The 15,563-nt window shown below is 40.0% G+C and overlaps 1 protein-coding gene and 1 long non-coding RNA gene across 6 annotated transcripts in view; one reads left to right on the top strand and one right to left on the bottom strand.

Annotated features, from left to right (window-relative positions):
- Positions 1-15,563, bottom strand: part of LOC109366721 (uncharacterized) — a 48,922-nt gene that overhangs the window by 16,331 nt on the left and 17,028 nt on the right. For 2 of the 5 annotated variants that reach the window (XR_014882439.1, XM_085220834.1), the window contains one exon: positions 2,322-2,435. The exons of 1 other annotated variant lie outside the window; for it this stretch is intronic. Coding sequence is in view for 3 of the 4 variants with exons in the window: in XM_085220834.1 (XP_085076960.1) it covers positions 2,322-2,435 (114 nt within the window). In the remaining variant the exon portion in view is untranslated. Of the gene's footprint in view, positions 1-80; positions 582-2,321; positions 2,436-15,563 lie in introns of those variants that run through there. 2 more of the 5 variants (XM_085220831.1, XM_085220835.1) reach the window with 2 other exon arrangements.
- LOC146544691 (uncharacterized) lies at positions 10,353-14,856 on the top strand. Its single transcript, XR_014882443.1, has 3 exons — positions 10,353-10,754; positions 12,720-12,816; positions 13,926-14,856. It is a non-coding gene; the product is annotated as an uncharacterized LOC146544691 (long non-coding RNA).

The raw sequence follows: 15,563 nt of genomic DNA, 5'->3' as shown, positions 1-15,563 counted from the left end.
TCTATAAAATCTATTTAGAACAGAAGTTGGTTGGGGTGAGAAGTTTTATCCCTGTAAGTAAAAGCAGTGTGGCACGAAGGTATTTGTAACATGGGTTCTTTTAATGAATCTTAGCCACTTAGTTGACTAAACACATTAGACTGGTCTTACTCAAAAGTAAGTAATTCACTTTCAACACAGAAAATTAAATTACTTAAAATTGTTACACAGCTATCTGAACAATACTTACAGTGTCTTGTTGCCTTTATTGCTTTTTTTTTTTTTTTTTTTGGCCCCTGGCATTTGGTATGTAACAATCCAGACACCATGGGACATGTTTATTAAATACACTGGGCCCTTTGCATAGTACAATCTTGTTTTATATAATTTTATACAATACACTATTACTGTAGCCAAGTAATAAATAAGAACAGAATTCAGAAAAAAACTTTGGGGAAAGTGAGTATGTTCTGCATCTCATACTTAAAAGTACTTTGGACTCCTGAAATAAGCTACATCCTTATTGGGGAAGAAATGCAGGCTGCTGAGGTGACTTCAGTGGATATTTTGCTGTTGGGCTGAGGATAGTTCCCCTTGCTGTGCTGGAAAAAAAAAAAAAAAAGCCAGCTGAAGAGCAGCTTCCATGCCAATGCTCTTAGAGCTCCAGACTATGAGCTCCTCAGTGAGGTGACTCCCTTCCGTGTTTGTACATTGTCTATTTAATAGAGATGGGGGTTGAAAATAAAGTCAAATGGCATTTCCATAATAAAAGTAATAAATACTTTATGAGCAGAGGTGATAAATGCTATGTTTGAAAAGCTTCCGCCTCTAATTCATCAGAACATCATTTCTGTCTCTGCACGAGCTGATTTAACAGCTTTCTGTTAGCAGTATTCTAGATAACAAGTAGCAACCAAAATGCTCCAAGACTTTCTTATCTCACAGCCTAACGACAAAAGGAGACAATTGTACTTTATTTGCTGACTACAAAATGTGCTTTTATCTTGCATTTTGGCTTATGTTATCATCAAGTTGATAATCATCATTCTGTGACACTGTCTACGCAGCTCCTCCATGCAGCTCTTGGCTGCAGTACATGGGCATGGTATCATAAAGCAGCAAACGATGCACTGGCACTTGCTGATAACTAGTCAGTAAGGGGGAAGATGCTCCTTTTGCCAACTAGTGGAACATGAGATGTTCAAGCCACAAAATAAATGCCATTATACATCATCTAGTACATCATCATCTAGCCCGCATACTTCTGGCTGAGCCACAACCCCCCTTCAGTCAGGTGAGAGAGCTAGCTTCCAGTCTCACAAACTATGTACTTTTGCAGCAGTAAGGCTTCCACATTTTGTGCTACGGAATGAAAAGAATTGGGAAAAGCCCTTTATAAAGTACCAGAAGGATTTTATTTCCTTGTCGACGTACTGAACTTTCTGCTGACTCTTCCAAGCATGAAAGAATAAGTAATCTACCCATTTAACTTCAGATGTCCTGCCCAGCCTACAGGCCTATACTCTGGTAATATCTGCAGCTCTAAAGCCCCCTCAGAGACCTCATGTTGTATTCAGATGTCAGAAACTTTGGCTTAAATGAGCTCGTTTTTTCTCATGCAGCTTTTATTATATTCTGCTACTGCACCTGCAAAAGCAGTCCATTTTATTGTAGAATCACAGAATATCTTGGGTTGGAAGGGACCTTAACACCCACCCAGTCCCACCTCGTGCTGTGGGCAGGATTGCTCCCCAGCAGCTCAGCTGCCCAGGGCCCCATCCATCCTGGCCTTGGGCACCTCCAGGGATGGGGCACCACAGCTTACATGGGCAGATGTGCCAGTGCCTCACTGCCCGCTGAATAAAAAAATTCCACCTAACATCTAATCTAAATCTCCTCTCTTTTAGTTTAAAGCCATTCCCCCTTGTCCTATCATGATCAGACTGCACAAACAGTTGGTCTCCCTCCTGTTTATAACCTCCTGTCGAGTACTGAAAGGCCAAAGCGAGGTCAACCCAGAGCCTTCTCCAACCTAAATAAGCCCAACCTTTCTATAGGAATGGTGCTCCAGCCCTCTGATTGTCTTTGTGGCCCCTTCTGGATCTTCTCTACGTCTTTTCTGTGCTGGGAACCCCAGGTCTGGACACAGTATTCCAGATGGGGCCTTACAAGGGCAGAGTAGAGGCGAACAATCATGTCCCTCACCTTGCTGGTCACTCCTCTTTTGATGCAGCCCAGATTACCATTGGCCTTCCAGGCTGCAAGTGCACACTGCCAGGACCCTCAAGACCTTCTCAGCAGGGCTGCTCTGAATGAGTTCATCTCCCAGTCTGTACACATACCTGGGATTGTCCTGACCGAAGTGCAACACCTAGCCGTTGGCCTTGTAGAACCTCAGTTGTAGGCCCACTTTTCAAGCCTGTCCAGGTCCCTCTGGATGGCATCCTGGCACATGCCTGCAGCAGGAGATGACTTGGTTAAATGCATCAGCAGCTATGACCTTCCACAGGAAATAAGGTCTGCATCAATTCCTACAGCAGTACAGGTAAATGAGCTGCTAAGAGCCCACAGAGAAGTTCCCAAGAAAACTTTACACTTAACCCAGATAATTACAGCTGCAGGTGGCATGTAAGCATGAATCACATGGGTGAAAGCAGTGCTGAAATGTCAGAAAGCATAGTTTTAGATGCCTATGAACTGAGTCCAACTACATTTTATTGACCTTAATGCCAAGATGCCCTTAATCCTTGCACTAACCGCTAGCTGGAGTACAGCATGTTATTATCCTTTAAAATACGCAGGATTCAGAGAAACAGTACTGTCCATATGCTAATTTACATCCATTCAGGTAAATGCAGCAGTCATACCAGTTTGACAGGCATATTTTGGTTCTCTGCCCACATCTCACCTTCTAACGAGTGCAGATATATTTCCATCCTATTGTGCTTGAAAGAAATTTCTGTTTTTGAGACCATGAGGAGACATAGCTAAGGTAACAAACAACAATCTGCTGATGTCCCAAAAGCAAAGCACAGAGGTTTTACAAAGGAACTTAAAACATTCACTTTTCATTCCATATTGAGCTTAGGCTTTGAACTCTTAACAGACTGAACCATATTTTTCTTGTTCTAACTGCTTACATGCTTGATTGTATGCAGTGGGCTTTTTCATTTTTATAGAAGACTGATGGTATATCTAACAGTCTGGGCTGAGCTGAACAGCTTTGCTGTTATTTTCAATGTAAAACCTTGTGACAATGCCTGTGGGCCTAACTCATGTCTTATAGCTTCCTGGGCTGAATGTGTTTAGCAAGGATGAGCAGCATAAAGTTAAATACAAGCACAATGGCATCTCATGAAAAAATGATGAGTGGTAAGAATAATGTCTTTTGCATTTTAGTTCGGCACTTAGAGCTTACATATGAATAGAGAACTGAGAGTAACTTAATGTAGAGCCTGAGAAAGATCAAGGCTCTTACACTCAGTGTTGCTTTAGAATGAAATCTTTTCCTGTTTAAGCTAGGCTGTTAAAGGAGGCTAACATTTACAGGAGTGCAAGACAGAAAGAGACAGCATATATGCCTTGCTCTGTAGCTCCTAAGTTCCTCAAGAACTCAACACTGGGCTTCCTCACTGTGAGGTCCAACAGTTTGCATGTTTTCTTCAAAGCAAAGAATTCTTTAGGACAACATAGGTTTGCCTTCCCTCCTAAGAAATGTCATTGTAAAAGTGGGCTTGAATTTTTTTTTTTTTTCTTTTTTCTCTATCTCCTTTTCTACTTTATACATACTCTTATTATTAGCATTTTGTGAATTCAATTAAAAAGTTTCTTGATATTCTTTTGATTAGTTTAGATACCATATTCTGCAAGGACATAGGGAGAGAAAAGCAGCTATTTTCAGTCTCTACTTCCACTTAGGTCTATAATTCTAGTCTTTCTCTAGGTTTTGAGAACACATAGGCAATAAGAGCTTGACTGAAAGATGTTCTTCCCTGCTCTTGTCTAGCATCTTCTCCACTAAACATCCAGTGGAGTGTAAGAGTAACCTCCATCTCAGCTTCAGATGAGAGCTAATGAGGCCGATGTGTGGTGCAGGCAAGGGAAGAATTCCTATACCACATGACTCAGGAAGCAAATGCACATCAAAAATTCCCCCAGCTGGGGAAAGGTTACAGGGCAAATCTGGACCTGCCATTCCTGGTAGAACAACTAAAACGTACAGATATTACACATTCTTTCTCTTGACTGGCCCCCTCTTCAAACAGACCTTAAATATTCAACAGAAGGATAGCCAAAGCCCTATACAACACATACATCCTAGGCCTATATGTGTGAAACTATGGAAGAGCTATTCAAATTCCTGGAATAATCTTCAGTGCCAAAGCACCTGAAGCAATGTTTCAAGCTTTAAGCTCAACTTGAATGGCTATCATTTGTCAAGCCCAAGTAACTTGAAGCAATGGTGGTAGCAGGAGGCATAGGGACATATCAATTCTGTGCTATGCATTAGCCCTGCTTCTACTCAAGTTATTACCAAACCCCACCCACAGGCAAAAGTCTTGCCAATTCTTAGCTCCCTCTCAGCAGAGTTGTTATACCACAGCACAAGCATAGCAACGTGCAGAACTGCAATGCCCTTAAATCATGCTGGTTTTCCATGCACAGATGTTCCCCGCCTCAGCATCCCATCCAGAGTGCCTCTCTAATGCAGGATTAATTTGAGGTAGGGAGACCTCGAGTACACTCCAATTGTACAAGCCTACCATGAAGGAGAATTATTGAGTAATGGTGGAACACTGAGTGGGCTGGGAAGGGGGGTGTGCAAGTGCCTGCAGGAATGAAGTCATGTAGTCATGCTGTTCAGTTTTTTCAGATGTGGTGCTCAAGATTTCTAACAGTGCAATAAGTTGTGGAGCACTGACAATGTTTTTATAGCATGCTGTGGGAGAATTCAACTGTCCCCTCTTCAGATCCTGGCAGAACTAGCATGGGTATGGCAAGTCATGAAAGTAAACTAATTCTGGCTCCAAATTTGTCATTCTATTGGTGGCAAGGCATTAATCCAGTATTTTATTCTCTGATGTATGCCTGCGTCATGCAAGAGGCAGGCTTGTTCACAATTCTCCTTATGTTCTTCGGAGTGAGGACTCACAGCCTATTCCATTGTCCAGATACGTCTGTTTTCAGCTAACCCAGACAGCCCTCTGCCTATCTGCTGTGTCCCAAGATGTCCTATTACCTTTGGTGCTACATAGTAGGCACATTCTGTTCTGGCATATATCTGTGCTACACGACAAGCTTGCTTCTTCTCAGCCTTCTAAACCAATTTAAGTGATGTCTGTGTAACATTCCAAGCATTTCTAGCCCGTTTTTTATCTATGCTCTATAGATCCACAAAGTAGCACAAGATAATTTGTTCACAATTCCTGATCCAGTCGAGGCAGCCTGAATATAACTGAAATATCTTTTTGCTGTAAGCTGATGCGATCACAGCGGAAAAAGAACTATGACCAAACATTACAGTGTGGTGTGAGTTTTCTAGGCTGCCATGAAAAAGAAACATGGTATGGAAGGGGAATCTCTACAGACTACGGGTGGTAGGTGTGTTATCTTAGCAAGAAAAAAAAACAGATGCCTGCATAACTAGTACATAACTAAGCAATAATGAGCACAGAAGGCAGTACCAAGCTCAAGAACACAAAAACTATCAAGAGAAAGGAAAACATTAGTAATACTGCTATTAGTTACCCACTGAGATTAATAAAGATTAAAATGAGTTTCAAACGTATCTGGTGAAAAACCTAGAAAGATTAAACAAAGGTGCTTTCATGATTTCTCTGCTGAAAAAGGAGCTTTTGAGATTGAACAGGAAGCAGTTAGAATGTCAACATGAAAGGAACGATTGATCAGAGAAGAATGCAGAGGGGCTCCCGCAAAAGAGCTAGTTCAGGAAATCTTTGCGATAGGCAACAATAATAGCGACAAAGAGCTCAGACTAAATGTTACAGGGGGTTTCTTAAGTGATCAGAAGGCATAAGTACCTACTGTTGAGAGTCAGAAGGAGAAAAGCTGGTAGTTTAAGTTGGTAGGGAGTTTTTGAAGGAAGGTGGGAATTTAGATTAATAAAAGGATCAAAATTCTTTGCATGTGGCTCAGAAAAAATGTCAAAAGGGGACGATAAACTGAGTGGAGAGATGAAGGTTGCTGGTATTGAAAAGGGAACCATGATTATTACTGTCTTATAGCAGTGAATGACAGAAATTAGCATGCTGCTGAGAGCACTGCATGATAGTGTGACATCAGTATATTTGATAGATGAGAAAATATATTATTTTTGTCTTTGCTGCTTGAGAATCCCCAATTACTTTGTATACTGCAATATCTCGAGGAAAAAGTTCCTGGTCTTGAAAGCAGTTACCAATAGGCCAAATATGGTGAAATCTGTCTGGAACAGTATGTTTAGACAGGCCCTGGCCGGTTGTTTTCTGAGTGGTGAAATGATAGAAAAAGTACCCATGCAGAACAAAGGAGCATTAGGTAGCGTGTGTCCAGGAGCAATGTTGGCAGAAAAGCAGGAGAATCATTCCCAGTGAGAGCAAGAACAGAACTGACTATATGGAGTGTAATCCAAGTAAAACAAAAGAAACCACAAAGGAGAAGTCAGATCAAGCCACATGTCAGTTTTGCTGATTTGCTTCTGTGATAAGTTTACTTAGTATTTCATAAGGAAATCAAGAATTTGCATTTCATCAGCTCCTCTGTGGTCAGTTTTAAAAATGCAGTCCCAGGACTCTGACTACCATTTTAAAACAAAAGTAGGAAATTTCCTGGAAATCAGAAGTCTTGCTATGCATACAGCTGGCACAATCCAGGTACATATACAACTGATGACAACAAAAAAATAGTAGAATAACATCGCTGAACTAAAATTGTATCAAATTGTATCAAGTTTTCTGCTCCACCTTTTTTTTTTTTTTTTTTTTTTCTCCTTGCTGAGAAAACACGAGTGCATATACAGGGTGTCCTCTTTTCCAACCAGTAAAGTATTTTCTTCATCTGCTGGCCCCAGGACAGAAGATGGAGTATGGGCAAACTAAAAGCAAAAGTTTCAGAAGGGGTAGGGAAGGGTGCGTGGGATATTAACCAAAGGGTGACTCCAAATAAAGAGAGAGGTATGGCTGGAGAAGCAGCCTGTGGAGCTCATGGGCCGTCACTGGAAGTGGCAACAGCTGCAATAGCAGTGGCTGCACCGGGACAAGTCCTGGAGAGTGAACAGACAGTAAGCACAGCACGTGGGCTGTGGTCAGCACAGCTGCAAAATTCAGCAACCGGTTTGGTCACAGACTTAGTGGCAGGGGCAGTGCCTGTTTCCAACCTCCTCTCATTTTGCCTTGAATATTTTTGAAACAATTGCCATCCTTACTTAGGCAGATTTGTGCATGAGTTACGTTGTAAGTGATCCTACAAATTTCAATTCAGACATTAACTGTTCAGGCAATTAATGTGTTACACTCAGCATTTAATGGTAAAATTCTGACCTAAAAGCAACATGCAGCACAAATATTTGCTACACCAAATAGTTCATTGTATACACATTTTGTTGTCAAATACTGTGTTGTGACATCACTGCATGACTAAGACTGGGACTTTGGGCTGGCTGGGACTGTTTCGCTATCCTCTGTGACCTTTCAAAGGCAGAGAGAGACCTATACTTCCAGCAAGGCAGCAGATGGCTACTGAGTAAACTGGCAGACCTTAGGAGACGACAAATGCTTCTATCAAGGTGGAAAATGTTCAACGTGTCTGAGAGATCTACTCACCATCAAGTAGATCCAGTGGAGATATTGGTGTAGAAATCTTCCCACATTCACACAATGCATAACCAAGACCAGAATGTAGTAATACTGAGGTAGAACCCAGACCATAGTTAGGTTCCCCCTGTCTGCATTCATTTGTAATGTACCTGACACTCTGAGGCTGCAGCAGAGCAGTTCCTCTTCCTTTCCATATGGCTGATCAATACTGGACCTAATGACATCTGCTGGTTCCCTGCTCCCTTCCACCCTCTAGACACAACAAGGACTAATCCTAAGAAGAGTAACTTGGGCAGCTACTTCCATCCTTCAGGGAAACGAAATAAACCAAAAAACCACACAAAGGCTGAGATTAAAACTGATGTTTCTGGCTTCACGCCCTTTGGAGGACACAGAACTCCTTCTGATTAGAAAGAAAAATATTTGATTCATACAGAAATATTTCTGGCAAGAACAGTGAAGAGACATACTATGTGATGGATATGGTTTTGATTACACTTTGAAAGTTTGCCTGAATGAAGCAGTAGTAGCTAAATAGTAGCTATTTCACCTTCCCTTCCAAACTTACAATAGCACTGTACTGCTTAGCCAAATATGAAAATGGCATTTCAATTACCTCCCTAAGTTTCTAAGAAAACTTTTGCCTTGCACATTAAAACAGTGAAAGGTACAAATAATCTTGATCAATTATTCATGGATAATCTCTTTCAGTTCACTCAAACTGTTTACACAATATCTTTTTCGATTACATCCCTCATTTTAACAGCTGAATTATATGAGGTTTGCTCCAAAAATAATGCCTCATTTTTATCATTTTGGCCCACAATGGCTGAGGCGAACTTTGGTGGTACAGCAGTAGAGGCTGAACCTTCCCACCAATATTCTGTTAAATGTTGTTGCTGTGATGGCAGCAGAGAGGCAGTCTGACAGAACAGTGTCTGACATGGAAGTGCATATGAAGCAAAAGTGTGTCACTGAACTCTCCCATGCAGAAAAAATTGCACCACTGATATTCATCACTGCTTGCTGAATGTTTATGGAGACAAAACAGTGGATGTCAGCACAGTGAGGGGACGGACAGCACATTTCAACAGTGACCACAGTGGATCACCTCTGCTGGTCCAGATTTTTAGGAGCACAGCATGCAAGCTCTTATTTATCACTGGCAAAAATGCATATCTATGACTATGTTGGAAAAAAAAGTATTTTGTAGCTGAGAATTTGCTCTATCAAATAGTGCTATTGTGCTCTTTGTACCTGTTGTATTTTCCATGAAAATAAACTGGAAGTATTACTTTTGGAGCAATCTACGTATTTTATGTCAAAGAAGTCCCTTATTACAACTGATGAATAAGACCAGAGAGGTATCTTTTGCAAGTATCACTTGATATCACTGCGGAGTACTACTGCTACAATAAGCACACTGTGTTAGAATGTATGCAGCAAAAGCCATCTAGCAGAAATTATTTACAGATCTCAATTTTCAGCTCTCTAACATCATGTACTTGAGAGACACCATTTGTGGTCTAAGCTGAAAGGAGAAATATTTCTCTTCCTTTTCTTTAAAAATTATTAGCACTGCAGACTGGAAGTACTTTGTTGTTGCCAGTGTTCTTGCTGTCCTTTTATCTATGAACATTGCAGAGGACATGCCAGAACAGAACTTGGGATAACTGTTTATTTCAGTGCAGACTTCTCAATGTTCGAAAAAGCTCTGGCAAAATGGGAATCCAGATTCTGTATCTGGACTGACTGATTTGGTTAAGACTTAGTAAAGAGTTCTCTCATTTTCATACTTAAATAGGGGTTCTGTTTGTTAGCCATTTTCTTACACAGACACCACAAAAAATGTGTATCACCATATTACTCTGACTTCCTGATCTCTTCAGTACAAAGCCTCATCTATTACATATTTGGTCAGTCTTACTGGAGTCCTATTTCATGGCATAGCCCAAAGCTCTGCCTTCATTTTAAATAATGACTATGGCACTAGTGCAATAGCATAATTTGACTATCTGGATTTCCTGATAAAATTGCTAATAGAATCTTATAGCTATGTGTACTTATTTTTATTCCAAACTAGAGAAAATCATTTTCAAGATAAATATTAATGTTGCTGGTTACATTTATGCAGCAAAGGCCAAGGAACCGAACACAGAATTTGCTTCTCTTTCCAAAGATATCTAGTTTAACAACTACGAGCACAAAAGTGATCTTTAATGTCCTGAGAACTCCTGGGCAAAATTTCTTTTAATTTATTACACTGCCATTCTCCTAAAGTAGCATTCTGACCCACAACCTCTATTTAAAAATGTTTAATCAAAATCCTCTTGGTGGTGGGCAGTTATTAAATTTTTAAACAGACTAGATTTCTTTAATAAAGGACAAGTTCATCACATAGAACTGGAAATGAACCTGGGGAACAGATCCGATTAATCTAGAAGCCATACTTTGCAAGTGCCATTTTTTTATCTGAAAATGCCTTGCACCCATATTTCAGTACATACCAAATCAGAAAAGGTATTCCATGTGGAGACCAAGATCTCCCTTATTGGGGCCTCAAGGGCCTCCTGGCCTGGTCCTTGGACCACCAAAACCACCCTCCTTTCTGTAGCCTGGTGTGGTCACAAACTTCATCTTGTATCCTGTAGGCTGCTGACTCCAAGAACAGGGAAAACTCAACTACAGAACAGGAGACTCAAGGCAATTGATTTCTTGAATTTGTTTCAATGCCACAGTCCTGGACTCATTTCACAAGCTGAAGATTTGCACTGGGCAAAGGGGACACACAACTTAAACAGGATGCTGCTGGATTTGTTGCCTTCTTACCCAGGTAGAAGCTCCCACATTACGAATGCATGCATCCCACCAAGAAAGGCCAGCCTTTCACACTCATCAGCCCAGACATGGAATGTGGGTCTGTAGGAGCAGGTGTAAAACCATGCCTACAACACTTGTCAGGTAAGCTTCACAGACTTCCCTTCAGTTCCACGGAACAGGGTTAGCACACTTCTTATACTTTCTGCCTTGCATGCAAGAACTATGTGTTGGTCCATAACATCTTCGGCCCCTGTTCCCTAAATGCCTTCTCAAGGAACACCCAACCTTGTTGCTTTCCCTCTGGAAAACTGTCTTTGCACAGAGGCACTGATACTGAGACCCTTCTCAAAGGCTACAACTGCAAACATGACCACTACTTGCCCAGAGCACAAATCAAGGATGCCGTAGGGCTCTTTGGAAGATTTCAATGAAAGCTTAACTAGCTTTGCATAGCAATTGAGAATAGTGATGTATTAGAGCAGCTTGGCTATGTAGTCACACTGAACAAAAGTGAATGTGGGGACTGCTTACGAGTCTTCATGTTAAAAACAGTGATAAATTAATATGCATCAGCATATCAAGGGACAGCATGCAGTATCTCCCCAGAATAGTGACTAAGTAATTTATTTTACATCCAATTATGTATTGTTATCCTGTCCTTCCTCTACTCTACTGTACTGTTGCTCAAGCAAAGGAAACTCCTGAAACTCCAATCATTAAATCAAGCCTAAGTGTCAACCATACTTATTTAAAAAAAAAAAAAAGAAAAAAAAAAAAGTAGAAAAAGCTTAGAAAAAAAATTGAACTGAAATAAGCACTGAAAAGAGAACTCCAGAAAAATGTTGTACTTGGTATGGTTTAGGCCACATCCTGATTTCACATCCTGACTTAATTCAGCGTGAGTCTGAACCAATGCCAATAAATCCACTTTACATTTACCCCAGGTAATTGAGCAAACAAAGACCTGGAATGAGATTAAACTTGGTGTTAAATTAACAGTTAAGCATACTAGCAGAGATGGAAGTTTAATCCCTAAAACTGTTCTTCCTGTTTCTTCATGTCACATTGCATTTTTAACATATCCAGACACAAACTATTGCAGACTTGATCAGTTCCTTGCTTACAGCAACAATTTTCAAAGGCATTAATGATTTGAATTTGCAAGGTTTGATTATTTAATAGCAGACTGAATTCAAGCAGTTGGTTTTGCTATAGCAAGCTCTGAGCTACCCTTGGATCTATCAGGTTATATTAGCCTTTGAAGTGAGCAGTCTGGCAGCTTTCTCCAAAAAGTTTGCTGTTTCCTACTGCCTACAGAGACTAAAATGAGCCAACTGCTTTGCTGATCTTCTATCCATGCTGCAAAGCCTATACATTTTCCAGATTCTACGAAAATGCTCATGGGAGCAACAAAAAAAAAGTAAATGTTTCCTTTCAGATGGGAAACGGTAGGTGGTGTTCCCTAAAGCATACTATGTGTTATGTCTTCAGTTGAAATGCAATCGTTCATTATTTTTAGTCACATTTTCAGATGTGTCAAGCAACACCTAGAAACAAGAGTGGTTATTTCCAAGGGAAAAAAAAAAAATTAAAAGTATACAAATAGTTATTTAGATCCATTGTTCCTCAAGAAATTGAGATATTTCCATGAATGCTACTTATACTTTTTATTTCTTAGTTTTCACTCTAAACTGGCAATAATGGGACATACATAAATTAATTCTTTTCTGTATCAGTAGCTCCAACCTAAGTAAAATAAACAAGAAAAGCTCCGACATCAAGCTACTACATACTACCAGATGGCTAAAAGCACAACTGATTTCTGCAGAAGCTACTCTTAATCCCTGTGAGTGGTTAAACTTTTGTGACTGTGTGTCCTCAAATGCATTCTGCATCACCTGATAGGTATGTGACTGACTGACCTCTGTAGTATCAAAGCAGAATTCTTCAACCAGGCTTGTCCTCTGGAGTGCTCACTAGGATAACTTGAGTGTATAGGTCAGCTCTGAACATCTCTAGGCTATTTATATTACTTACAAAAGCCAAAACAAGATGCTTTTTTTGTGTGTTTAGTATTTATCTTATTAGTTTTTTGCTTATTTACAGGTAATATGGAAGATCTTGTTTCATGTCCTTAAGCTGGACTTCAATCCAGAGATCTTAAATACTGTGGCTATGCTGTAAGGCTACAGGTTGTTTTGGGGTAAGTCTCTACTAGGGAAGCTGTTTAAGCAATTTTATAAAAATTTTGTATAAATAACTACGCAGCCATTAAAGCAACGATACGAACCATATTCAGTGATAACACAGTTGAATAAGAGAGGAAGCAATTCTCTCTAATTTGATAAATATTTAGTTACAAGAGCCTGGAAAAGATCTCTTACAGAGCACCCTGGAATCCAGGAGCTGGAACATTCCCTTAGAATGTGTGTCACATCATGACTAAGCAGCATATGTTTGTTCTAGCTAATTCTAGCTAATGACTTGCATTACCTTTGAATGACTTGCCAGATTTAAAGATCACAGCTAAAAAAAATTTTCCACAGTATGGTGGAAAAAGAGCTCCAGGAGAGAACGAAGACAGAAGAAACCTGAGTCTTAAAGAGGACTTGAACATTCATTATGATAGGAAACTACAGCTGCTGTGATTCCTTCTGTTTGTACAGTCAAGTGAATTTAGTGATTTGCAAGAACAACGATTCTTCCATAAGAGGTTTTGAATGCAAGAGAAATGCAAGACTAGCTACCTACTTCCCACAGGTGTAGTTACCTGACGGTCTGAATTGAAGCTGGAATTCCATAGAATCTCACAGCATTATGTTCAAGTAGAGTAAACCAGTAACATGGTCTGAAAGCATAAAAGCTTCTAAGAACGACTTTTTTTCTTCCCTGTCAGGGAAGATATAAACTAATGAAACAATGAATTCTTCCTCTGGAAAACATAAAAATCAATTTCTCCCAATTCTGGTTCTTTCAAATATGACTCCTAGGCCTCAGATCAAGGAGAAAATAAGATGCTGCACAACAGCAGGGCTGACCCAGACCTCCAGATTGCTGATTTTTATCAACTGATCTGCGGGTGAGAGTTGATCACATGATATCAGAAATGGTACTAAACACAATCTAAGTAGCTTCCAGCAAACAGACACGGGGAGATTTAAAAAAAAATAGACGTGCATGTGTGTAAGATAGCAAGCATGTTCAGCTGTGCTTTTAATGTGGTTGCAAACAGATAAACAATTCCAGAAAAGCTGCATAAAACTGCTCCTGAATCTTTTTTTTCTTTTTCTTTCTTCCCCTCCTCCTTTGAAGGTTGTGAACTTCGGAGACTGTTCGGATTACTAAGTGTGCTGAGGACACATTCATGGGGCACTGTGTCCTAGCAGGGCAAGATCTGACATGAATCAGCATTTACTATGCCTTTCCTTCCATGTGGGACAGTAGTGTATATACGGGCCAGACAGGAGTTTGTAAACACGCCGTCCATTTTCCCAGCTGGTATGAATGAAGGAAGAGGACACAGAGTGCCAGCATATCACAGCATGCATTCATTCCTTAAAGTAAATTCAGCCCAAGTTTTCCTTCGACAGTCAGTGTTAGGGATTAAGCCAAGGGCTGATTGCCTAGTCAAACAAATGCCATTTACAAAGCTAGACTTTGCACTCCAGTGAATGCAGTGCTGACCAGAGCTAAGAACTCAGATCATTAGTCCCAAAATACTTTTAAAGTTGCATAATCACTCTAATGAGGTAACTAGATCTAACTGAAAGCTTTCCCACTTAATTCTCTATTTTGAAAATAAACAATACTGGCACCAAACAAGAAACACTGCAGATACAGGTTTTAACTACTTCAGCAAGGCAGTTCCACCTAATGATGCTGATACGTGACCAAATTATGACAATTCAGAGGATGCAGGAATACAGAATGTGGCGGCTTTTAGCCTGTCACTAAGAGGAGACAGAATGACTTAATTAAACATTTTCCCTGGAGGTTCATGCTAATACTTTTTACCGTAGGCTTCCTATAACCTAACAGCACATACACAGTCACAGTTACTACAATACAGCACAGAATAACTCTCTGAGAAAAGAAATTTAAATGTGCCTAAGACTTTATTGAAGGCCTTTACTTAGATCTCCAATCTTTCAGTGTGTTACACAGGATGTTTCTCAGAAATACAGAAATTATTTATTCAGTAGAGATTTTTCCTTTTTATCCTCTTTTTCTACCTTTTTTTTTTTTTTTTTTTTTTTTTTTTACCTTTTCCCCCCTCCTTAAGTGGTGAAATAAAAATTCATGAACCAAGTACTTATCTGTTGCATGATCATTACACCTTTATAATGCTTTAACACTGAGTTTATTTGGCTGGATGTGTCTGCAAAGGCATTCTGCTAATTGCAGAAAAAGGGAGTGATGAACTGAACTATGGCAACTAATTCACTATGTTAGTAGGTGCTACTGAGGAAGCTGCATTACAGATCCAGAAGTATTTCAATGCTATTACTGAGAGGCAGTGGTACACAGGGCCAGGCAGACTACATTCGACATCAAGGACTACCAACAGTTTAAGTAAATACAAGCACCTAAATTCCTCCGCTTTAGAGAATAAGAAAAATATAAGTAGTAATTTCGCTGATTCCAAAGGTAAACTTGTGATATCAGATTGGGAACAGGTCCAAGGCATTTTTAGTGAATATATGTCAACTCTGGGTCAAGCACTAAGAAAGAACATAGAGTAGCTAAATATAACATCTATACCATACTGCGCCAACTCCCCCATAAGCATCTCCGTCTTCTGTTCTTAAATGAGGATCATAGCTTACCCACAGTAGCATAGCAAATGAGGGCTTGCAAAGAACCACAGCATCACATTGTTCTCATTCCATGAATGCTACCAGACTAGAAGCGCCCAAAAACTGCCGCAGAAGACAATAGCAGTTTGCTCTT

This window comes from Meleagris gallopavo, chromosome 3 (genome assembly GCF_905368555.1).
Source record: "Meleagris gallopavo chromosome 3, MGAL_WU_HG_1.1, whole genome shotgun sequence".
NCBI classification, from domain to species: domain Eukaryota; kingdom Metazoa; phylum Chordata; class Aves; order Galliformes; family Phasianidae; genus Meleagris; species Meleagris gallopavo.
Note: the sequence above shows the minus strand (reverse complement) of the source record. Positions and strands in the feature narration are given on the sequence as shown.